The 22,135-nt window shown below is 63.4% G+C and overlaps 4 protein-coding genes across 5 annotated transcripts; 2 read left to right on the top strand and 2 right to left on the bottom strand.

The window, feature by feature from the left end:
- Window positions 1-2,082: 2,082 nt before the first annotated feature.
- LOC146420456 (ferredoxin-2, mitochondrial-like) lies at window positions 2,083-3,666 on the top strand. The gene is made up of 4 exons (XM_085048256.1): window positions 2,083-2,204; window positions 2,302-2,408; window positions 2,696-2,783; window positions 3,237-3,666. The coding sequence occupies exons 1-4, from the start codon at window positions 2,095-2,097 to the stop codon at window positions 3,391-3,393; spliced, it is 462 nt and encodes a 153-aa protein (XP_084904382.1). The 5' UTR covers window positions 2,083-2,094; the 3' UTR covers window positions 3,394-3,666.
- A 384-nt stretch (window positions 3,667-4,050) lies between these two features.
- LOC146420455 (uncharacterized) lies at window positions 4,051-6,093 on the top strand. The gene is made up of 5 exons (XM_085048257.1): window positions 4,051-4,198; window positions 4,573-5,262; window positions 5,525-5,583; window positions 5,704-5,797; window positions 5,874-6,093. The coding sequence occupies exons 1-5, from the start codon at window positions 4,059-4,061 to the stop codon at window positions 6,016-6,018; spliced, it is 1,128 nt and encodes a 375-aa protein (XP_084904383.1). The 5' UTR covers window positions 4,051-4,058; the 3' UTR covers window positions 6,019-6,093.
- Window positions 6,094-6,658: 565 nt separating this feature from the next.
- Window positions 6,659-11,940, bottom strand: LOC146420454 (intercellular adhesion molecule 5-like). 2 transcript variants are annotated; one of them, XM_085048240.1, is made up of 10 exons: window positions 11,390-11,940; window positions 10,353-10,631; window positions 9,968-10,294; window positions 9,422-9,700; window positions 9,070-9,348; window positions 8,749-8,991; window positions 8,284-8,631; window positions 7,475-7,876; window positions 7,137-7,400; window positions 6,659-7,030 (listed from the first exon to the last, which is right to left on the bottom strand). In XM_085048240.1, exons 1-10 carry the CDS (start codon window positions 11,445-11,447, stop codon window positions 6,819-6,821), a joined length of 2,691 nt encoding a protein of 896 aa, XP_084904366.1. In that variant the 5' UTR covers window positions 11,448-11,940; the 3' UTR covers window positions 6,659-6,818. The 2 variants fall into 2 exon arrangements, with proteins under 2 accessions (XP_084904366.1, XP_084904367.1); XM_085048241.1 differs by having other exon boundaries at window positions 9,968-10,279; window positions 11,390-11,939.
- A 650-nt stretch (window positions 11,941-12,590) lies between these two features.
- On the bottom strand, window positions 12,591-19,517 carry LOC146420453 (intercellular adhesion molecule 5-like). The gene is made up of 8 exons (XM_085048242.1): window positions 19,304-19,517; window positions 18,994-19,199; window positions 17,240-17,515; window positions 16,282-16,584; window positions 14,745-15,011; window positions 13,908-14,180; window positions 13,481-13,723; window positions 12,591-13,016 (listed from the first exon to the last, which is right to left on the bottom strand). Exons 2-8 carry the CDS (start codon window positions 19,046-19,048, stop codon window positions 12,847-12,849), a joined length of 1,587 nt encoding a protein of 528 aa, XP_084904368.1. The 5' UTR covers window positions 19,049-19,199; window positions 19,304-19,517; the 3' UTR covers window positions 12,591-12,846.
- Window positions 19,518-22,135: the final 2,618 nt, after the last annotated feature.

Below are 22,135 nucleotides of genomic sequence, written 5' to 3'. Positions count from 1 at the left end.
TAGGGGGAAAAAATGAGATTTTAGGGGAAAATTGAGATTTTAGGGCAAATCACCCCAAACTCTCCCCACCCTGTAAATGTTGTACAAACCCAGGTTGGTTTTGCTTTATTTTTGTAATGTTTTCATCCCCTTTGGTTGGTTTTTGGGGTTTTTTGGGAGGTGTTGGAGTGATTTTAGGGTTTTGGATTCCATGTCGTGCAAACCTTGAATTTTGGGGTTTTTTTGGAGCTTCTCCCCAAATTTTGGGGTTTTTTTTTTCCTCCTTCCTCCCCAGAGCAGCAACTGGGAGTTCCCAAAAACTCTCCCTGCCTTAACCTGCTGCTTTTGGGGGATTTCTCCCCAAATTTTGGGGTCTCCAGTCCCTTTTTGGGGGATCCCTGCCTTTTTGGGGTGATTCTCCCTCTTTTTTTGGGGTTTTTTCCCCCATTTTGGGGAGTTTCCCTCCTCTTTCTGTGGGGTTTTCCCAATTTTGGGGTCTCTCCTTGACTTTGGGGTTTTCCCAATTATTTTGGGGTCTCCCCAATTTTGGGGTTTTCCCAATTTTGGGATCTCCCCTTATTTTGGGATGTCTCCTTATTTTGGGATCTCTCCTTGATTTTGGGGTTTTCCCAGTTTTGGGATCTCCCCAATTTTGGGGTCTCTCCTTATTTTGGGATCTCCCAAATTTTGGGGTCTTCCCTTGATTTTGGAGTCTCCCAGATTTTGGGGTCTCCCCAGTTTTGGGGTTTTCCCAATTTTGGGGTCTCCCAAATTTTGGGATCTCCCCTTTTTTTGGGATTTCCCTTGATTTTGGGATATCCCCAATTTTGGGGTTTTCCCAATTTTGGGGTCTCTCCTTTATTTTGGGATCTCCCCAATTTTGGGATCTCCCCCTTTTTTGGGGTTTCCCCAATTTTGGGATTTCCCACCTCCCCTCCTCACACATTTCACCCCTTTGGGATTTTTTTTAAATTTTCCCTTTTTTTCGCCTTTTCCCCTTTTTTTACCAACTGGAGCTCTCGCTGGTTTACACCTTTTTGGGGGTAAAATCGGCATTTTTACTTTAACTCTGATTTTTTTAAACTTCCTCCCTTTCCGGGGGATTTTCCCCTTTTTTCCCAAATTTGGGGGATTTTCCCAGGATTTGCTTCTCCCTGTTTTTACTGTCTGGATTTGCTGGGGGGTCAGGGGGGGGCTGTGTCCTCCCACCCCTCGCCTTCCTCCCCGAAATAAAGTTCTATTTATATCAGTGCTGCCCTTTGCTCCTTTCTTGGGGTGTTTTGGGGTCATTTCTGCATTTTGGGATTTTGGGGTAATTTCATCATTTCTGCATTTTGGGGTCATTTCTGCATTTTGGGGTCGTTTCTTCATTTCTGCATTTTTGGGTCGTTTATTCATTTCTGGATTTTGGGGTAATTTCTGGATTTTGGGGTCATTTCATCATTTCTGCATTTTGGGGTCGTTTCTTTATTTCTAGATTTTGGGGTCGTTTCATAATTTCTGGATTTTGGGGTCATTTCTTCATTTCTGGATTTTGGGGTAATTTCTGCATTTTGGGGTCGTTTCTTCATTTCTGCATTTTGGGATTTTGGGGTCATTTCATCATTTCTAGATTTTGGGGTCATTTCTGCATTTTGGGGTCATTTCATCATTTCTGCATTTTGGGGTGGTTCCATCCTTTCTGCCTCGCTCTCGATTTGGGGGAAAACCTAATTGTTTCCCCAAAAAAACCCCAAAATCTGCTTCACCACCCCAAAATCTGCTCCACCCCACAGAGCCAGGGAGGGTTGCTGTGTCCCCAAACCCCCCCTGACCCCACAAATGACCCCAAAAACGCCCCCAGAACACTCCCTCCGCCAGCAGAAGGGAATCCTGACCCCCAAAATCGCTCCGCAGCCCCAAATCCTCCCAATTCTCCCCAAAAACCATTCGCGCCACAGCGCCCAGCGCGGCCACGCCCACTTCCGGGTCTAGCCCCGCCCACCCGCGGACTGGATGACGTCATCCCGCCTTGGCCACGCCCACTCCGCTCTAGCCACGCCCACTGTCTGTTTTGGTGCTGCATTGGCCACGCCCCTTCTCCGGGTCACGTGGCCGGGTCACGTGTCGCCCAACATGGCGGCGCCCATGGCGGCGCTCGGCGGCGGCTCGGTGGCGCGGCGGCTGCTCCGCGGTGTCTCCCGCAGCCTCAGCGGCTCCGCGGCCGAGCAGCCCGAGGCGGCCGTGTGGGTATCGCGGCCACCCTCCCGGGGCGGCGGGCCGGCTGCCGGGAGCCGCTGCTGAGCCCGGCGTGTCCCGTTCCCCTCCCGCCGCTCTCCGCAGGGTTAACGTCGTGTTCGTGGACCGCGAGGGGCGGCAGGTGCCGGTGCGCGGCAGGGTCGGCGACAATGTGCTGCACCTGGCGCAGCGGCACGGGCTGGAGCTCGAGGGTGCGAACCGGGACCGGGAACGGGAACGGGGCTGGGAACGGGAACGGGGCTGGGAACGGGAACGGGAGAGGGATCGGGACCGGGAACCGGGCGGGGGGATCGGGACCGGGAACCGGGCCGGGGGAGCACATTCGGAGGTCCCGGGACTGACAGGAAGTCCCGCTGCTAACGGTGGCTGTCCCGGTACTACCGGCGGGTGTCCCGGTGGTAACGGGGAGGTTGTCCCGGTGCTGGCGGCGGTTCCCAGGGGCTTCCCGGTACTACCGGCGGCTGCCGGTGTCCCGCAGGTGCCTGCGAAGCCTCCCTGGCTTGCTCCACGTGTCACGTCTACATCAGCGAGCCGCACCTGAGCCGCCTGCCGCCTCCGGACGAGCGGTGAGGAGAGCGGGAATCCCAAAATCCCCCCTGGGACCCCAAAATCCCCCCTGGGACCCCAAATCCCGGAACTCCAAATCCCTCGGGATCCTCCAGCCCGGGGGATCCCCAAATTCCCTCCGGAACCCCCAAACCCCCTGGGAATCCCCAAAAACCCCGCGGGGATCCCCAAAAACCTCCCAGGAAGCCCCAACTCAGGGACCCCCAAACCCCACGGGGATCCCCAAACCCCCAGAGGACCCCCAAACCGCGCGAGGATCCCCCCAAACCCCCCGGGGAACCCCCAACCCAGGGGATCCCCAAACCTCCCTCGTGTTCCCCCAACCCAGGGGTCCCTAAACCCCCGGGAATCCCCAACCCCCGAACCCCCAAACCCCACCAGGACCCAGAGGAACCCCACAAAAAACCCCCAGGAGACCAAAACCCCCAGGACCCCAAACCCCGGTGTTGCAGGGAGGAGGACCTGCTGGACCAGGCGCCGCTGCTGCAGGAGAACTCGCGGCTGGGCTGCCAGGTGCTGCTGAGCCCCGCGCTGGAGGGAGCTCTCATCACCCTGCCCAGGGTCACCCGCAACTTCTACGTGGATGGACATGTCCCCAAACCCCACTGACCGCGGGGGGGGCGCCCCCGACCCCCCGGGCCCTCCAGGGAAGGGGGACCCCCCGCCAAAAATAAATCAACCCCCCCCCGGTGGAGGTCACCCCCAAATTCGGGGGTGACTTTGTCCCCAGTTGTTTTGTCCCCAGATTGCTTTGTGTGTCCCCAAACCCCCCAGGAGGGTGAGGGTCCAACCCCGGGGGGGTGACAGGGTGACACCCCCATTCCCAGGGGTCTGGATTTGGGATAATGAGCGTTGGGTCATTAATAACTGATTTGTCTCATTTGCTGCTCTTGAGGTCTTCTTTTTGGGAGGGGGGAGGGTCTTGTCTCATCCTTGGGGGGTCCTGTCCCCCCCTGGGGGTCTCTGTCCCCCTCTGGGGTGTCCCTGTTCCACCCTGGGGTGTCCCTGTCCCTCTTTGGGGGTCTCTGTCCCCCTCTGGGGGTCTCTGTCCCCTCTGGGCTGTCTCTGTCCCCCTCTGGGGGTCTCTGTCCCCCTCTGGGGCTCTCTGTCCCCTCTGGGGTGTCCCTGTCCCACCTGGGGGTCTCTGTCCCAGCCGGGCGCCCCCAGCCCCAATTCGGGGTGACTCCTCTCCCACCTGCGCCGCCGCCCCGCCCAGCCGCTCGGCAGGTGGATCCCGTTAAAGGCTCTCCCGGTGCCGGTGCGCTCCGGCGGGGATGGGCGAGCGGCCGCTGTTTCTCCGGGAGGAGCTCCCCGACTTCTCGCTGCTCCAGCGGCTGCTCTGCCTCGAGCCCGAGCCCTGGCGGCTCCTGCCGCCGCCCGGTACCGGGGGAGCCGCGGCCGCCGCGCCCCGCAGGTGTGAACGGGGCTGGGAACCGCCGGGGGCTCGGGGGAGCGGCGGTGATCCCACCGGGAGTACCGGTGCTGGAGAGGCGGGGAGGAATCGGGGTACCGGGACCTCCATCTGCCCGGGAAACCGGGGGGGAAACCGGAGGGGAATTGGGGTACCGGGACCTCCATCTGCCCGGGGAACCGGGGGGGAAACCGGAGGGGAATTGGGGTACCGGGGGGACAACCGGGACTGTTCCTGCTTGGGACACCGGGATAGCGAATGGTCCCGTCGGGGACACCGGGGGGACACCGGGAGCACCGGGGCCGGAGGGGAGGCACCGCGGGTGTCCCCATGTCCCCAGCTCCCCGCCCCGAGCCCTAACGGTGTCCCCCGGTCAGGCCGGACACCGCGGAGCTCCCCCCGCCGCCCCGGAGCCCCCCGAGCCCGCCGGGGGAGAGTCTCGGTTTCCTGCAGGAGGCCGTGCAGCTGCTGAGCCCCCCGGGATCCTCCCCGCCGCCTCCCGCCGCCCTCACCGAGCCCACCGGGGTCCCTGCCGTGCCCCCCGGGAGCCCCGACGTCCTGAGCCTCATCAACCTGCAGTGCCAGCTGTTGGCCGGTGGCACCGGGAGTGACAGCGGGGCGAGCACCGGGAGTGACAATGGCACCGGGAGCAGCACCGGGAGTGACCACGGCACCAGGAGTAGCATCGGCAGTGACAGCGGGGCGAGCACCGGGAGTGACAGCGGCACCGGGAGTGGCACCGGCACTGACAGCGGCACCGGAACTGACAGTGGCACCGGGAGCGGCACCGGGAGCAGTACCGGGAGAGGCACCGGGAGTGACAGTGGCACCGGGAGCAGTACTGGGAGAGGCACCGGGACTGACAGCGGCACCGGGAGCAGTACCGGGACTGACAGCGGCACCGGGAGCAGTACCGGGAGCGCACGGCGGCGCAAGCAGGCGCTGCCCCAGCGCGGGGCAGACCCCCGGGACTCCTCCTTCCGCGGGGTGACACTCCGGATGCGCCTGGCGTTCCCCGCCGGTGACACCGAGGATTGTCGCCTGCTCGTCACCGCCCGCGGCCACAGGTACCGACCGGCCCGGGGGGCTCCGGCCGGGACACCGGGAACACTTTTGGGGACCCTCAGCCCTTCCCCTGTCCTGTCCCTCTGTTCGGGTGTCCCTGCCTGTCCCACGGCAGAGACCTTTGGAGAGGATTCCCCATTCCCGGGTGGATTCCCCATTTCGATTCCCCATTCCCGGTGAGGATTCCCATCCCGGGGGATCCCAGCGGTGTCCCCAATGTCCCCACGGGGGTCCCGCAGCTCCCCTGACTCTCCCTCTCCCCAGGGTTGCCACCCGGAGCCGAGCGAGCTGCAGCTCCGACGACGACACCGCAGTGTCCAAGGGTAAGATTGGGTCTGGGGTGTCACCGGGTGTCACCGGCTCTGTCCCCGGGCTCGGGGGGATCTGTGTCACCCCCGTGTCACCCAACGCCGCCGGGATTTGGGGTTTGGGGTTCCCCGCAGGACCCAAACGCTGCACGTCCTGCAAGACCCGCCGAACCCCCATGTGGCGCACGGCCGAGGGTGGGACAGTGCTGTGCAACGCGTGTGGCATCAGGTGAGGGACAAAGGCAGCCCCGGGGACACCTCGGGGACATGCCGGGGCCGCAGGCTGACCGCAGGGCTCTCCGCAGGTACCGGAAGTACCGCGTGCGGTGCCGGTGGTGTTGGAACATCCCCGGCAAGAGCGGGACGCCGCAGTGCCCGCGATGTCCCCAATGTCCCAGCCGGCCGGCGGGACAGGGAGGTGACAGCGAGGACCCGACGGCGGCAGGGTGACGGTGCTGGTGGCGGTGCTGGTGGCAATGTCCCGGGGTGCCTTGGGAGCCATTAAATGTCCTGGTGGCGGTGGCAGCTCCGTGTCGCTGTGTCACCCGCTTTGGGGGGGACAGCAGTGACACTGGGGGGGAATTTGGGGGACAGGGACAAGATGGGGGTCCTGGAGGAGGGCTGGGGGCGAGGAGTGGGGCTTGGGGACAAGGTGGGGATTCCCGAGCCTGGCTGAGTTGGGGACAACGGGACAGGGCTCGGGGACAGCGGGGTGGTGGCTTCCCGTCAGAACGGGATCGTTTATTGGGTGTCGCTTTGTCCCCCGGGCAGAGCCAGCCTGACCCCCGCGGCCCCCCGGAGCACCCAGCCCTGAGTTTCGGGAGTTTTCCTCCCAAATCCTTAAAAACCCCCCAAAAAATCCCCTTGGGACCGAGCGGGGGGCGATGGGGACCCCAAAACCCCCTCCCCAGCCAGGCTGTGCCGACAGGCGGCCTTGGAGGAACCCGCGGTGTCCTGGATGTTGAACACCCCAGAAACAACCCAAAACCACCCCAAATTCGGGGCGGGGGGATCTTTGGGGACTCCAAACCTCCCTGGGATGGGGATGAGGATGAGGATGAGGATGAGGATGAGGATGGGGATGGGGATGAGGATGGGGATGAGGATGGCTGGCTGAACTGGAAGCCAAATCCTCCCGCGGTAACCCCTCGGCTTTGGAGAGAAACCCTCATCACCCTCATCCTCCAACCCCCAAAACCCCCCCGGGAGCAGTTTTTGGGGTGTCCCCAGCAGGGAGGGGACAGCGCCGCTCAGGGCTGGGTCAGCTGGATGCCGAACACCTCGGCGCGGTTGTCGCGCTGCCGGTGCAGACAGGCGGCCTCGGAGCCCTCGGCGTCGCGCACGTTGTACTCGCCCTTCTTGCACGCCGTGGTCTTCAGGTAGTAGCCACCGGCCACCGCCAGCCCCAGCGCGGTGACAGCGCCCAGAGCGCCCAGCGCCACCAGCACCACCAGCCAGCTCTCTGCGGGGCGGGAGGGGCGCGGTGACACCGGGAAAGGTGACACCGGGAAGGGTGACACCGGGAAGGGTGACACCGGTGAGTCCCGCCCGGTTCCCGCCCTGCTCACCGTCCACCCGCACCACGACGCTCCCGGCTCGCCGGCCGTGCCGGTTGCTGGCCGTGCAGGTGTACACGCCGCGGTTGGCCGTGGTGGCGGCGGTGACAGTGACCGAGCGGTTGTCGGCGGCCAGGCGCAGGTTGGGCGCGGCGGGCACTGCCCAGCTGTAGGTGGGCGCTGGCATTCCCTCGGCGCCGCAGTCCACCGTGAAGCCACCGCCGCGGGTGACGTTGGCGGAGGGCAGGACGCGGAGGGTGACACCGGCGGGGCCGTCTGGGACGAGGTGACAGCGGCTTGCGATTAACCCAAACCCCCTTTCTCCCCCCAAAATCGCTCCCCGCACTCACACTCGACGGCGACGGTGACATTGCGGACGGCGGAGCCGTGGGCGTTGGTGGCTCGGCACTGGTAGGTGCCAGCGTGGGCGCGGGTGACATTGGCGGTGGCCTGGGGGAGGTCCTGGCTGTCGCCCAGCTCGCCGTGGGTGGCATTGGCGGTGGCCTGAGGGTCGCGGCTGTCGCCCTGCTCGGCGCTAGTGACATTGGGAGCGGCCTGGGGATCGCGGCTGTCGCCCGGCTCGGCTCGGGTGACATTGGGGCTGACCGTGGCGATGTCGCGGCTGTCGCCCAGCCTGGCGCAGGTGACGCGGGGCGGGGGATTGCCGGTGGCGGCGCAGCGCAGTTCCGCCGCTGTCCCCTCCAGCCACAGCCGCCGCTCGGGGCAGCCGCGCTCGCCGATGCTCGGGCGGTCTGGAAGCGGCGGGAGGGGAAACGGTACCGGGTGACCCCCGCTCGCCCACCAGGACCCCCCGGGATCAACCGGGACCAACCGGGACCAACCGGGATCGCCCCGAGCACAGCCGCGGCATTCCCGGCTGGGGAAGCAATTCCAGCTCCGCCCCATCCCAACCCCAGCGCCATCCATCCCTGGCACAGCTCGGCAGTCACCAGATGGCGTGGATGTGACATCCCTGGCACCACCAGATCCCTGGTGCCATCCCTGCCACCTCCCCGTGCCATCCTGGTGCCATCCCTGCCACCTCCCGGTGCCATCCTGGTGCCATCCCTGCCACCTCCCGGTGCCATCGCTGCCACCCCCGGTCCCTGCCACATCCCCACCCCGGTGCCACCCCCGCGCTGTCCCTCCCGTCACTCACACTCCACGGTGACAACGACGCTCCGCACGGCCACCCCGTGCCGGTTGGTGGCTCTGCACACGTAGCGACCACCGTCAGCCCGAGTGACCAGGCGGCCGCTCCGGCCACGGCTGACCGCGCTGTGGTGAGTGTCACCGTGCTGGGTGTCGCCGTGGCGAGTGCCACCATCGCGGGTGTCGCCGTGGCGAGTGCCGCCATCGCGGGTGTCGCCGTGGTGAGTGCCACCATCGCGGGCACAGCGCGTGCTGGGCGGAGGGTCCCCATCGGCGCGACAGTGCAGCTCCCGCCGCTGTCCCTCCACCCAGACGCGGCGCTCCGGACAGCCCGACTCGGACAGCGTGGGCTCATCTTTGGGGGGACAACGGAGGACATCCGGTCACCGCCACGGCCACCGAGGGGCCACAACCCCCCGCGGCCACCGAGGGGACACAACCCCGCCGCGGCGGCGTCCCCGGCGCCACTCACACTCCACGCGGACGGTGACGCGGCGGCTGCGCGTCCCCAGCGCGTTGGTGGCGTTGCACACGTAGGTCCCGGCGCGGGCGCGGGTGACCAGCTGGGGCTCGCCGGTGGCCACGGTGACACCGTCGCGGCCGCACAGCACGGTGGGCGGGGGATTGCCGGTGGCGCGGCACGACAGCGCTTCCCGCGCTCCCCGAACCCACGTGCGGTTACCGGGACAGCCGCCGGCCGGCATTTCGGGAAGATCTGGGAAAAAGGGACGTTGGGAATGCCGGGAGCGGCGGCGGCGCAGCGGGAGGGGACAGCGACCGGCGCGACACTCACAGAGCACCTCCAGCCGCGCGTCCGCGTCCTTCGTCACCACGGTGTCACCGACGGCCAGGCTGGCCCGGCACCGGAACTGGCGGCCGTCGTCGTGTCGCCGAGCGCGCACGCGGAGCTCCAGCCGGGGCTGCGGCCCCTCGGCCAGCACGGCGCCCTCGGCATCGCGGAGCTGCAGCCGCACCGCCGGAGGCTCGGTGGCCTCGATGCGACATGTCACCGTCACCTCGCTGCCCGCCGCCGCCGCCGCCGGGCTCAGCTCCAGGCCGGGCGCCGGGAATCCTGCGGGAAAGCTCCGTGGATCTCGGGGAGTTTCGGTGTCCCGCGGTCCGCCCGCCGCCCCCCGCCGCCTTACGGTAGACGTGGAGCTGCCGCCGCGCCGTCCGTGCCGCCGTGGCCACCGCGGCCGTGCAGCTGAGCTCCCGCGGGCCCGGGCCGAGCGGCGACAGCGCGGTGGTGGCAGTCACCGTGTCCCCGGCCACCGCCACCGTGACGTTCAGCGCCTCCCGGTCCAGCGCGGCGGTGACACGGATGTCCCCGGCCGGGAAGGCGCCGGCGATGCGACAGCTGGCGTTGGCCGCGGTGCCAACCTCGAGGATGGAGGGAGCCTGGAGCTGCGGCGGCTCTGGGAGAGCTGTGGGGACACGGTGGCACCGGGAGGGGACACGGCCCAGCGCCGGGGGGGAGATCCCGGTGGCCAGACCGTCACCAGGTCCCCGGTGGGGACACGGTGGCACCGGGAGAGGACACGGTGGCACGGGGACCAGGAGGAGCATCCCGGTGGCCACACCCTCACCGGTGGGGCCACGGCGTCACCGGAGGCGGCGAGGTCACCTCGGATGGCGACAAGGCCACCGCACCGCCGCCGTCCCACCCCGCCCGGAGCACCGGCGGCACTCACCGAACACCGAGAGCGTCACGGGCGCGGCGGCGCGGGCGAAGAGCGGCCCGTGCGGCCGCAGCGACAGCTCGGCGTGGCAGGTGACCTCCTGGCCGTGGTCGCCGCGGGTGACAGTCAGCAGGTGGCTCACGGCCACGCTGGCGCTGCCCTCGGTGTCGCCGAAGCTCTCGGTGCGCAGCGTTTCGGCGCCGCGGCGCAGAGTCACCGTCAGGTTCCGCAGCGGCGCCACCTCCAGCACGTGGCACGTCAGGTTCCTGCTGTCCCCAACTGCCACCGGCGGCACGGGCTCCAGGAACACCCGCTCGGGCAGCTCTGCGGACGAGGTGGCTGCCACCGCCGTGTCACCCCGGCTGTCCCCGCCGCGCCCTCCCGGCCCGGTACTCACGGTACACCAGGACGCCGGCGCTGGCGTTGGCCTCGGTGTCGCCGCAGCGGCCCGAGCAGGTGACATCGCCGGGGCTCCAGAGGGACACGTTGTGCAGCCGGAAGCTCTGCCAGCGGAGTCCCCCGGGCCCGGGGGTGGCGGCCAGGGGGGTCTCGAGCCCCAGCGTGGCGTTGTCCCCCGGGCAGGCGCTGCGGCTGCAGTTGATGGCCACCGAGCCCCCGAAGGCCACCACGGCCACCCGCGGCCAGGCCGCCACCGTGAAGGTGCCCCGGGCCACCCCTGCGGGACCCCCGGCACGGGCAGCGCCCCGGTTCCGGCTGGGGGGAGCCCCGGACTGAGACCCCCCACCCACTGCCGGGGTCCTGGGGGTCCCCCTGTGTCCCCAAACCTTCCAATCCTAAATGTCACTGTGGTTTGGGTTCCTGGGGGTCCCCGTGTGTCCCCCGTGTGTCCACCGTGTGTCCCCAAACCCTCCAGTCCTAGAAGTCACTGTGATTTGGGTTCCTGGGGGTCCCCCTGTGTCCCCCGTGTGTCCCCAATCCCCCCAGTCCTAAAAGCCACTGTGGTTTGGGTTCCTGGGGGTTCCCGTGTGTCCCCCGTGTGTCCCCAATCCCCCCAGTCCTAAATGTCACTGTGATTTTGGGGTCCTGGGGGTCTCAGTGTGTCCCCCGTGTGTCCCCAATCCCTCCAATCCTAAAGGTCACTGTGGTTTTGGGGTCTCTGGGTGTGACCCCCCCCAGTTTTAGTGTCCCCATATTGGGTTGGGGGTCCCTGTGTGCCCCCCGAACCCCGAAGGGTCTCTGGTGGTTTTGGGGTCTCTGGGTGTCCCTCAATCCCACTCCCCCCTCCATCCCCGGGGTCCCCAGGGTCGTGTCCCCCCCCCAGTTAAGGGGTCCCTACTGATTTTGGGACATGCAGGTGACACACCCCTCCCCAGTTAATGGTTCCTGGTTTTTGGGGTTCTCCGAGTCGCCCCTCCCCATTCTGGGCCCCCCCAAAAAAACCCCGAAGCCCCCCCAGCCCCCTCCCCCTGTTACCTGCGAGCGCCAGAACCAGGGGGGGCAAAAGCCGCGTGGCAGAGCTGGGAGACCCCATGGGGAGAGGAGGAGGAGGATGGGAGGAAGAGGAGGAGGAGGAGGATGGAGCGGAGGAGGGAGGAAGAGGAGGATGGGGAAGGAGCGGAGGAGGAGGATGGAGCCGCCGGGGAGGAAGGGGGGAAGGGGAGGGAGAGGAGGAGGAGGAGGGGGATGAAGAGGGTGAGGATGGGGATGAAGAGGGTGAGGAAGGGGAAGGTGGTGAGGAAGAGGAGGATGAGGGTGGGGAGGGAGGGGAGGGGATGAAGCGGGGGAGGGCGGGCGGGAGAGGAGGAGGATGGGGAGGGGGAGGAGGATGAGGATGGGGATGAAGCGGAGGAGCAGGAGGAGCAGGAGGAGGAGGATGGGGATGGGGAAGAGGAGGAAGAGGAGGATGGGGAAGGGAGAGGAGGAGGAAGAGGAGGCTGAGGCCGAAGGCAGCTCCTCCGCCGCCGCTCGCGCCGCCGGTCCCGCGGGGCTGCTCCTCCCCCCGCCCACGCCGAGCCCCCCCGATCCCCCCCACCCCCGCCCGGCGCTCGGCGCTGCACGAACCCCCCGAACCGCCCCAAACCCGCCCTAAATCCACCCCAAAACCGCCCTAAATCCACCCCAAAACCGCCCCAAATCCACCCCACAACCCTCCCCGAAGCCCCCCAGCCCCCTCCCCGCGTGGGAGGCTCCGGGGGGCGAAGCGACAGCGACAGACGGGACCACCTGGAGCGGCGGGGGGAGCGCGACACGAGTGTGGGGTGGCACATCCGGGATGTCCCCAGCCGGGTGTGACAATCGGGGGACAGCCGGGATGTCCCCAGCCGGGTCGGGATGGGGGTGGGACAATCTAGGGACACCCGGGATGTCCCCAGCCGGGTCGGGATGGGGGTGAGACAGTCCCTTGGGATGTCCCCAGCCGGGTCGGGACAATCCCCTGCCATGTCCCCCCTGGATCCACCCCGGCACAGGACACGGAACGAGGGACAAGGGACAGCTCGGTCACCCGCCAGTGCCACTCCCCATCCCGGGGTGCCACAAACCCCCCGGAATTCCAGCGGATGTCACCTCCAGCCTTTATTGGTGGGACAGTCACAGCACCTTGTCCAGCCTCTGCGGTGCTGTCTGTCCATCTGTCCATCTGTCCATCCCTCACTCCAGCTCCTCATCTCCCAAAATCCCAAAACGCCACCGCGGCCACCCCAAAAGCAGCTGCAGGGGTGGAAGGAATCCCCGAGCGATCCCTGCAGATCCACGGCGGGGCCTGGCCGGATCTCACCATCCCAGTCCATCCCAGTCCATCCCAGTCCGGATGTCCTCTCAGTCCCCGAGGCCATTGTCCCCTCGGCGCGGCATTGGGGTCGCAGCCCCTCCACCGCCTCTCCCGCCTGCGGAGCTCCGGATCCGTTGGGAATTCCCGCGGAGCTTCCCGGTTACCGCAGGGGTCTCATCTCCACCGGCTGCCGCTGCTTCTTCCAGAGCCAATATTCCCCGAATTTGGTGTTGCGGTGGTGGAGGAGGTAAACCCCGGCGACGGTGAGTAGGGCGACCGCGGGGAGTCCAACACCGAGCAGCACCGGGACCAGCGGGAAGGGATCGGGAGCTGCCGGGAAAGGGGATTGGGGTGAGATCGGGAACTGCCGGGAAATGGGATCGGGAACTGCCGGGAAATGGGATCGGGAACTGCCTGGGAAATGGGATTGGGGTGAGCGGGGTGGGATTGGGAACTGCCGGGGAAATGGGATTGGGAACTGCCGGGAAATGGGATTGGGGTGAGTTGGAAGGGATCGGGAACTGCCGGGAAAGGGGATTGGGGTGAGATCGGGAACTGCCGGGAAAATGGGATCGGGAACTGCCGGGAAATGGGATTGGGGTCAGCGGGGTGAGGCTGCCATCGCCAGGGACCCTTGAGGGATCTGAGAACAGCGGGAACCCAAATATCCCCGAGACCCTCAGAACTCCAGGAACCCAAATATCCCAAAGACCTCTGGGAGCCCAAAGATCCCAAAGACCCCCAGAACTCCAGGAGCCCTGAGCCCCCCAGGACCCCCAGGACCCCCGACTCACCCTGCACATGGACAGTGACATTGCGCTCGGCTGTCCCCAGCGCGTTGGTGACACTGCACAGGTAAATCCCGGCGTGGCTGCGGCTGGCAGGATATGGGATTCCGGCGGTGAGGGAATTCCCGTCCTTGGAACATCTGACCTGCGGCTCGGCTCTGCCCCTGGCCTGGCACTGCAGCACCTCCTGCTGCCCCTCCGTCCAGTTCTGCTGCCCAGGGCAGCCCGAGTCGTTCAGCCACAGGCGGGCTGCGGGAAAAGTGGGATAAGGACTGGGAAAAGCCGGGAATAGGAGGAGGAAAAGCTGGGAAAAGGAATGGGAAAAGCCGGGAAAAGAACTGGGAAAAACTGGGATAAGGACTGGGAAAAAGCTGGGATAAGGACAAGGAAAAACCGGGATAAGGACGAGGAATTCCATCGGGAAATCTCTCACCATGGACAACGATCTGCACTGAGCTCCTTTTGGGAATTCTGCTGTAGTTTTGCAGCTCAGCCTCGCAGCTCAGCTCCGTGCCATTGTCACCCTCGTGTGCCACCAGGCGGAAGGACAGCGGCGGTTGTCCCCAGGCCGCCAGGACTTTGTCACCGCGGAGGATCCGCAGCCGGATGTCCCTGGTGGCCATGGGAGGCAGAGAGCAATTCCCGCTGAGCGCCGAGCCGGCGGCGAGAGGGGCGCTGGGGACACTCAGGAGAGGCTTGGGGACATCTGCGGTGACAGAGGGGACAGTGTGAGGATGGTGACAGTGTGGGGATGGTGACACTGTGAGGCTAGTGACACCATGGGTTTGGCGACAGTGTGGGGTTGGTGACACCGTGGGGATGGTGACACTGTGGGGTTGGTGGCAGAGGTGACACCGTGGGTTTGGCGACAATGTGGGGCTGATGACACCATGGGTTTGGTGATATTTTGGGTTTGGTGACAGTGTGGGGATGGTGGCAGAAGTGACACCGTGGGGTTGGTGACACCATGGGTTTGGTGACATTTTGGGTTTGGTGACACTGTGGGGATGGTGGCAGAGGTGACACCGTGGGTTTGGTGACATTTTGGGTTTGGTGACATTCTGGGTTCGGTGACATTGTGGGGTTTGGTGACATTCTGGGTTTGGTGACACTGTGGGGTTTGATGACACCATGGGTTTGGTGACACTGTGGGGTTTGATGACACCGCGGGTTTGGTGCCTCCTGGTGCCACCTCCCGCTCCCCAGTGCCACCTCCCGCTCCCCAGTGCCACCTGTCCCCACACCGGTCACTCTGGCCGCGGTCACTCACAGAACACTTGGACAGTTTTCTCTCTCCGTCTCTCCTCGCCACCCACTCGGACAGCACATGCCACTGTGTCACTGCCCGGCCGGCTCAGGGTCACCTCGGCGGTGGCCTGGTGACCATCGTGGCTCAGGGTCACCGGGAAGCTCCGGTTGGACGCGGTGATGGTGAATTCGGACACGGTGACATCGGGACGGACAGTGCAGGTGACACCGAATGGCACCCCAAGCTCCTGGGGCTGCGGAACGTCCAGCTGGGGACCTTCGGGGAGGGCTGGGGACAGAGGGACAGAGGGGTCAGCTGGGGACAGAGGGGTCAGCTGGGGGACAGAGGGACAGAGGGACAGAGGGGTCAGCTGGGGACAGAGGGACAGAGGGACAGAGGGGTCAGCTGGGGACAGAGGGACACAGGGACACAGGGACAGAGGGTGAGATGGGGCGGGAAATGGGGGAATTTATGGGGAAATTGGGAGAAAATTACGGGGAAATTGGGGTAACAATGGAAAAATGGGGAAAAGAGTAGGAAAATGGGGAATGTCCTAAATTTCAATCTAAATACATTAAATCTAAATAGAATTCTTAAATAGAATTTAAGAGTTCTGTTCCCACCAGCTGTGGATCATTAGCTGTTATCTCCTGCTAATGACTCACCCCTGATAAGTGTTAATTAGCCATCAAAGAGCCAACAAGAGCCACCACTGACCTTCAGCTGGACACCAGACCTTCGCAGGTCACCTTCAGCCGGACTGTCACCACCACCCCGACCGGCTGTCAGGTTGTGTCTGACTGTGTCACTGCTTTTCCTTGGGTTGTTGCACTTATTGTTAATTTTTCTTATTAATTTTAGTCTTGACTTGTGATCTCCCACTGGTTTGTTTTCAAACCGATATAGGGAAATTGTGGGAGAAACGGTGGGGAAATGGGGGGGAAACGGGGGGGAAATGGCAGGAAAATGGGGGGAAAGAGCAGGAAAATGGGGGCAATGGGGGAAAACGGTGGGAAAAGGGGGAAAATGGTGGGAAAACAGTGGGAAATTGGGGGAAATGGCAGGAAAATGGGGAAAACAATGGGAAATTGGGGGGAAACAGTGGGAAAATGGGGAAAACAGTGGGAAAATGGGGAAAACAGTGGGAAAATGGGGAAAACAGTGGGAAAATGGGGGAAAACAGTGGGAAATTGAGGGAAAACAGTGGGAAAAGGGGGAAAACAGTGGGGAAATTGGGGGAAAACTGGGAAAACAGTGGGGAAATTGGGGGAAATGGCAGGAAAATGGGGAAAAAAGCAGCAGGAAAAGGGGGGAAAGCAGTGGGAAAATGGGGAAAACTGGGAAAACAGTGGGGAAACAATGGGAAAATGGGGTGAAAACGGAGGGAAAGTGGAGAAAAAGAGTGGGAAAATGGGGAAAACAGTGAGGAAATTGGGGGGAAACAGTGGGGCAAAGGGGGAAAACAGTGGGAAAACAATGGGAAAACAGTGGGGAAATGGGGTGAAAATGGGGAAAACAGTGGGAAAATGGGGAAAAGAGCAGGACGGTTTCAGCTCACCTGTGAGGTCCAGGATGAACGGCTCGGAGGTGACATTGACGGGGGGCTGGTTGGGTGACACGGCCAGCTGCGCCTCGCAGGTGACACTTTTCCCGTGGTCCTCGCGCCGGGCTGGGAACTCATGGCTCAGCTGGACACTGTCCGGCTGGCTCTGGTTGAGTCCTCGGTCACTCCGCGAGGCCAGGATGTCACCGCCGCTGCGCAGGGTGACAGTGACATTGCCCAGGGGAGCGGTGACAAACACGGAGCAGGACAGGTGCCACCTGTCCGGCCGGGAAGCGGTCAGCTTGGGAGCTGGGATGCCTGGGGACACGGAGGGGATGGGTCAGGGGTTGGTAACTGTGGTGATGTTAATTGTGGTGATGTTAATTGTTAATATGGGATGGAGGGCAGCTTGGGGGGTGTGGGGGAAAGGGCTGAGCTATAAAATCCCTTTAAAATCCTTATAAAATCCCTATAAAATCCTTATAAAATCCCTATAAAGTCATTAGAAAATCAGTAGAAAACCATTACAAAATCCCTGTAAAATCAGTAGAAAACCCCTATAAAATAATTGTAAAATCATTGTAAAATCAGTATAAAATCCCTGTAGAATCAGTATAAAATCCCTATAAAGTCATTATAAAATCAGTAGAAAATCATTGCAAAATCCCTATAAAATCAGTGTAAAACCTCTATAAAATCATTATAAAATCATTATAAAATCATTATAAAATCATTATAAAATCCCTGTAGAATCAGTATCAAATCTCTACAGAATCACCATAAAATCAGTAGAAATTCCTTGTAAAATCCCTATAAACCCCCTATGGAATCAGTATAAAATCACCATAAAATCATTGTAAAATCACTACAAAATCGGTATCAAATCCTTGTAAAACCACTATAAAATTCCTGGGGTGGAACTGGGCAATCCTGGAGCTTCCCCAGCCGTTCCCGCCGGGAATTCCCAACTCACTGTAGACAACCACGGAGATCGGCTTCGTCACCCTCTTCTCGCAGGTGTGGAAGATCAGATTTCTGGAATTCCACTCGGTGACGTTGAGCAGATCCAGCACTGTCTCTCCCGGATTTTGCTCCACCACCCTCTTGGTCAGCGGGGTCTCCATGCCGGGAGAGTCGCGGAGCTCCGAGCTGCCGCACCTGGCGTGGAGCTTCAGCCGCACGGAGCCGCCCAGCTCCACCAGCGGCACCTCCGGCTCTGCCCAGAGCTCCGCCGAGGGGTCCAGCTGTCCTGCGGGGAGGATTGCGGGGTTGGAATTCCGGGCGGTTGGAATTCCGGGGTTGGAATTCCGGGCGGTTGGAATTCCGGCGGAAAACCCCTGGTTTGTCCCCATTTCTGGGGAAGGGGAGGGGAAGGTCAAGGGGACCCCCTGGGTCACCCCTGTGCCACCGTGGTGACCCCGAGGTCATCCTAATTCCTGGGGATGTGGCGGGAAAAGGTCCGAGTGACCCCCAGGTTATCCCTGAATTCCTGGGAATTTTGGGGAAATGGCCAAAGGGATTCCTAGGCTCATCCAAATTCCTGGAAATGTGGGGGAAATGGTCAAAGTGACCCCCAGGTTATCCCTGAATTCCTGGGAATTTTGGGGGAAATGGTCAAAGGGATTTCCAGGTTTGTCCCAGTTCCTGGGAATGTTGGGGGAAAGGTCAAAGTGACCCCCAGGTCATCCCTGAATTCCTGGGAATTTTGGAGAAAAAAGTCAAAGGGATTCCTAGGCTCATCCCTGAATTCCTGGGAATTTTGGAGGAAAAAGTCAAAGGGATTGTCAGGTTTGTCCCAATTCCTGGGAATGTGGGGAAAAAAGATCGTGGGGATTTCCAGGCTTATCCCAATTCCTGGGAATATTGGGAAAAAAGGTCAAAGGGACCCCCTGGTCATCCTAATTCCTGGAAAAGTTGGGGAAAAGGTCAAAGGGATTCCCAGGTCATCCCCATCCCTGAATTTCGGTGTTTTCTAGGCAAAACATCCACAGCCGAGGGCACCGGAGTGGGGAAGAAGCCCCCAAAATTGGGGTGAGGATCTCCCAGGACGCAGAGGAAACCCCCGAGACGAGCGGGAAGCCCCAAAAACGCAGAAAAAAACCCCAAAATTGGGGTGAAGCTCTCCCAGGAGGCAGACGAAGCCCCCAAAATGCGGAGGAAACTCCTCGAGGTGAGCGGGAAGCCCCCAAAACGCAGGAAAAAGCCCCCAAAACGCAGGAAAAACCCCCCAGACCGCAGAGGGAAAACCCCCAAAGTGCTGAGAAAGCCCCTCGAGGTGGGCAGGAAGCCCCTCGGGAGCCCCCCGGGCCGAACCGCCCGCCGAGCCCGGGGGGATTTCCGGGAATCGCCGCGATTTCGGAGCGGAACCGTCCTGCCCTTTCCCGGAATGCCCGAGCAGGAAGGGAGGGAGGCAGGGAAAGTCCCGCTTTCTCCATGGATTTCGCAAGGAAAAAACAAAACGTTCCTCGCCCTGCGGGGGCGATGGCCGGGGCGGGGGGGATCCGGTGCCACCTCCGGTCCTGGTGGCGCCGCGCGGGCTGGTGACACGAGAGGGACACGAGAGGGACACGAGAGGGACACGTGCCACGACACCCCCGGAGGTCGCAAAGTCCCCGTTTCCCGCCCAGCCCGGTGCCACCCGCCCTGTCCCCTCACCTGCGACACCCCCGGGGGTCGCCAAGTCCCCGTTTCCCCCCCCGCCCGGTGCCACCCGCCGTGTCCCCTCACCTGCCACGACACCCAGGGTGCCCAGGGCCAGCGCCAGCAGCGCGGGGTGAACCATCCCGGCGGGCGCGGCGGCTCCCGGTGCCCCGGGATGCGGCGGGGGGGTGACGGTCTGGGGTGCGGTTGGTGCTTTCAGGGTCTCGGTGGATCCGCTCCGGGTCCGGAGCTCGGCCCGGGGCGGTTCGGGAGCTCCGGGAGGACCGGGAAAGGTCCGGTCGGGATCTCCGGGATGGGTCAGTTTGGGATCTCCGGGAGCATCGGGATGGATCCAAGGGGCGATCAGGGATCGGTCAGTCCAGGCTCGCGGGGAAAGGTCCGGTCGGGCTCTCCGGGGGCACCGGGACGGATCAATTCGGGCTCCCCGGGATGGATCGATTCAGGCTGTCGGGGGGCACCGGAATGGATCAATTCGATCTCTCCGGGTTGATCAATTCGATCTCCTCGGCGCGGATCCGTTCGGCTCTCCGGTTGCTCCCTCGGGGCTCCACCGGATGTCTCTCGGCTCCGAAGCCCCGGGCCGCGCAGGGTCTCGGGTCAGCCTGGCTGGGCAGCGCCCTCCGCCCCGCTCAGTGCCCCGCTCAGTCAGTCCCTCTGTCCCTCGGGCTGTCCCTCTGTCGCCTCCCGGCCGCTCCCGCCCGCGGCTCCGCTCTTTAAGCGTTCAGCCCGTCCCGCCCCCGGGGATTTCCGGGGCTGCAGGGACTTCTCGCCAGGACGCTCCGGTAACGGCGGCCGCGGCTCGGATGGACTGGCCGGGGCTGTCCGGGGCTGTCCGAGGATGGCTCCGACCCCTCCCGCGACAATTTCCCTGTCCCCTGGCCCGGGATGTGGCGATTTTCCTGCCCCTCTTCCCCTCCCGCCCCATCTCGCGGCGATTTCCACCCCGTTTGTCACATCCCTACTGTCCCTTTGTCCCCACCGCGGGCAGCCGGGGGTCCCACCGTGTGTCCCCAATCGGGGGGGCTCTGCTTGGAGCCCCCAGCCCCATTTGCCACCCCCCCGGCTCGTGACGCGGTTGTCACCTGCCTGTCACCCGGGGGTGGCTGCGGAGGCCGTGGCTGGGTGCTGCTGTCACCCGCGGGTGTCACTTCCTCTGTTCTTTCGCTTTTCGACATCAGGGGATTTTTGTCGCCGCTGGAAGCGTGGGAACATCCCTGATGTCCCCAGGATGGTCTAGGGTGTCCCCAGGACGGTCCCTGATGTCCCCAAGGTGTCCCCACTGCCCTGTCCCGGTGTTTTCCTTTCCCTACAGAGGTTCTGGGCGCTCCGGGAGTGACACCCAGCCCTGTCACCTCTTGTCACCCTCAGGCCATCGACCCCAGAGGGGGAAAGTCTGGTGACAGTGTCATGGCAACGAGGTTTCACTTCTGCACCCCGCGGGTGTCACATCCCCATGGCAGAGGTGACAGTCCCCTCCCCATGGCAATGTCACTGCCATTCCCGCTGGGATTGTCCTTGGCCTGGGATGGCTTGGGACACCAGGAATGTCCCCGTGATGTCCTCCAGCCGTGTCACCTCCACCGTCATTCCCGCCGGGATTGTCCTTGTCGTGGGACGGTTTGGGACATCGGGAACGTCGGGAATGTCGGGAACGTCGGGAGCTTCCTTCGGCCTTGGGGAGGTTTGGAGGTCACAGCGCTGCGGGATGAGGGACAAGGACATTGGGAACCTTGGGGACATCAGGGACATCGGGGACCTTGGGGACATCAAGGGTGGATGGGCTGGGATGGGGGGACACCGACATGGGGGACATGGGGGGACAGCGACAGGCGATGTGGGGATGGGATGGCAGGAAGGTGGGGACATGGGAGGGACGCGACAGGGACAATAGGAACACGGGGATATTGGGGACAGGAGGGACAGGGGCACGGGGACAAGGGGGACACAGTGCCAGCGCTGAGTCAGCGCTGAGTCAGCCCCGCACGCTGCCCCCCCGCAGGACAGGCCCTGTGCCAGCGTCCCCTCGTGCCGCTGTCACCTCCCGCTGTCCCCTCGTGCCGCTGTCCCCTCCCGCTATCACCTTCCTGTCCCCTCCCACCGCTGTCCCCTCCCACCGCTGTCCCCTCCCGCTGTCACCTCCCCCTCCCCTCCGCAGCTCCGGCCGCTTCCCGCTCCCCTCCGTGTCCCCTCTGTCCCCTCCGTGTCCCCGGCGGTGTCCCCTCTGTCCCCTGCGGTGTCCCCTCTGTCCCCTCCGTGTCCCCTCCGTCCCCCGCGGTGTCCCCTCTGTCCCCTGCGGTGTCCCCTCCGTGTCCCCTCTGTCCCCTCCGTGTCCCCTCCATGTCCCCGGCGGTGTCCCCTCTGTCCCCTCCGTGTCCCCTCCGTCCCCTGCGGTGTCCCCTCTGTCCCCTCCGTCCCCCGCGGTGTCCCCTCTGTCCCCTGCGGTGTCCCCTCTGTCCCCTCCGTGTCCCCCCGTCGCGCCAGGAAACACTCCTGCCCTGCCCACGATTCCCGGAATTGCCTCCTCACCTGGGAAACCGCGGGAAAAACCCCAAAAAATCCCCAAAAACAGCCGCGGGGGAGGGAGGGGAGAATTCCATGGGATTTTTGGGATGCGCGGGGAGCCGGGAAGGGCCCTGGGACAGCGGGGGTGACCTTAATTGTGTCCCCAGCGCCCCCAGCCGTGTCCCCAGCGCCCCCGAGGGCACAGGCAGCACATCCAGCGCCCTTTCCCCAAATTCTTCCCGGGATATTCCCAAAATCCCTGCGGCACCAGCAGCTCCCAGACCCCAAAACCAACACAGGGCATTTGGATTCCGAAAATTCCCACTGGAAGCCCCGAAATTCCCCTAAATCTCGACCTCCCCCCCCGCCGGAATTCCCAGATTTCCTTTTGGGAAGCCTGGGAACGAGGAGGAAATCCCAAATTTTCCCTTTGGGAAGCCTGGGAATGAGGAGGAAATCCCAAATTTTCCCTTTGGGAAGCCTGGGAACGAGGGGGAATCCCAAATTCCCGATTTTCCCCCCAGAAGAGCCCCCAGGCAATTCCAGAGGGAATGGAATCTGATGACTTCAGCATTTGTTTTCCTGGATTTCCTCCTTTTCCAGAGGATCCAGGGATGGGCAGGGAAAGGGCCTGGAATGGGGTTAGGGATCCAAAAGGGGGTTGGGATATGGGGAAAGCTGGGAAAAAATGGGAATGTGGGGGAAA

Source organism: Lichenostomus cassidix, unplaced genomic scaffold, assembly GCF_008360975.1.
Source record: "Lichenostomus cassidix isolate B80296 unplaced genomic scaffold, HeHo_3.0 HiC_scaffold_56, whole genome shotgun sequence".
Taxonomy (NCBI): Eukaryota; Metazoa; Chordata; class Aves; order Passeriformes; family Meliphagidae; genus Lichenostomus; species Lichenostomus cassidix.
Note: the sequence above shows the minus strand (reverse complement) of the source record. Positions and strands in the feature narration are given on the sequence as shown.

Bases quoted from the DNA above. Each gene is read 5' to 3' on its own strand.
- LOC146420456 (XM_085048256.1), top strand. From the start codon at position 2,095: ATGGCGGCGCCCATGGCGGCGCTCGGCGGCGGCTCGGTGGCGCGGCGG. The intron at 2,205-2,301 runs GTGGGTATCGCG...CGCTCTCCGCAG, and splicing joins GAGCAGCCCGAGGCGGCCGT to GGTTAACGTCGTGTTCGTGG. The intron at 2,784-3,236 runs GTGAGGAGAGCG...CCGGTGTTGCAG, and splicing joins CTGCCGCCTCCGGACGAGCG to GGAGGAGGACCTGCTGGACC.
- LOC146420455 (XM_085048257.1), top strand. From the start codon at position 4,059: ATGGGCGAGCGGCCGCTGTTTCTCCGGGAGGAGCTCCCCGACTTCTCG. The intron at 5,584-5,703 runs GTAAGATTGGGT...GGTTCCCCGCAG, and splicing joins CGACACCGCAGTGTCCAAGG to GACCCAAACGCTGCACGTCC. The intron at 5,798-5,873 runs GTGAGGGACAAA...GGCTCTCCGCAG, and splicing joins TGCAACGCGTGTGGCATCAG to GTACCGGAAGTACCGCGTGC.
- LOC146420454 (XM_085048240.1), bottom strand. From the start codon at position 11,447: ATGGGGTCTCCCAGCTCTGCCACGCGGCTTTTGCCCCCCCTGGTTCTG. The intron at 10,295-10,352 runs GTGAGTACCGGG...CGGCGGTGGCAG, and splicing joins CGCCGGCGTCCTGGTGTACC to CCACCTCGTCCGCAGAGCTG. The intron at 7,877-8,283 runs GTGAGTGACGGG...CGCCGCTTCCAG, and splicing joins CGTCGTTGTCACCGTGGAGT to ACCGCCCGAGCATCGGCGAG.
- LOC146420453 (XM_085048242.1), bottom strand. From the start codon at position 19,048: ATGGTTCACCCCGCGCTGCTGGCGCTGGCCCTGGGCACCCTGGGTGTC. The intron at 17,516-18,993 runs GTGAGGGGACAC...TCCTCCCCGCAG, and splicing joins CACCCTGGGTGTCGTGGCAG to GACAGCTGGACCCCTCGGCG. The intron at 14,181-14,744 runs GTGAGTGACCGC...CTGTCACCGCAG, and splicing joins GAAAACTGTCCAAGTGTTCT to ATGTCCCCAAGCCTCTCCTG.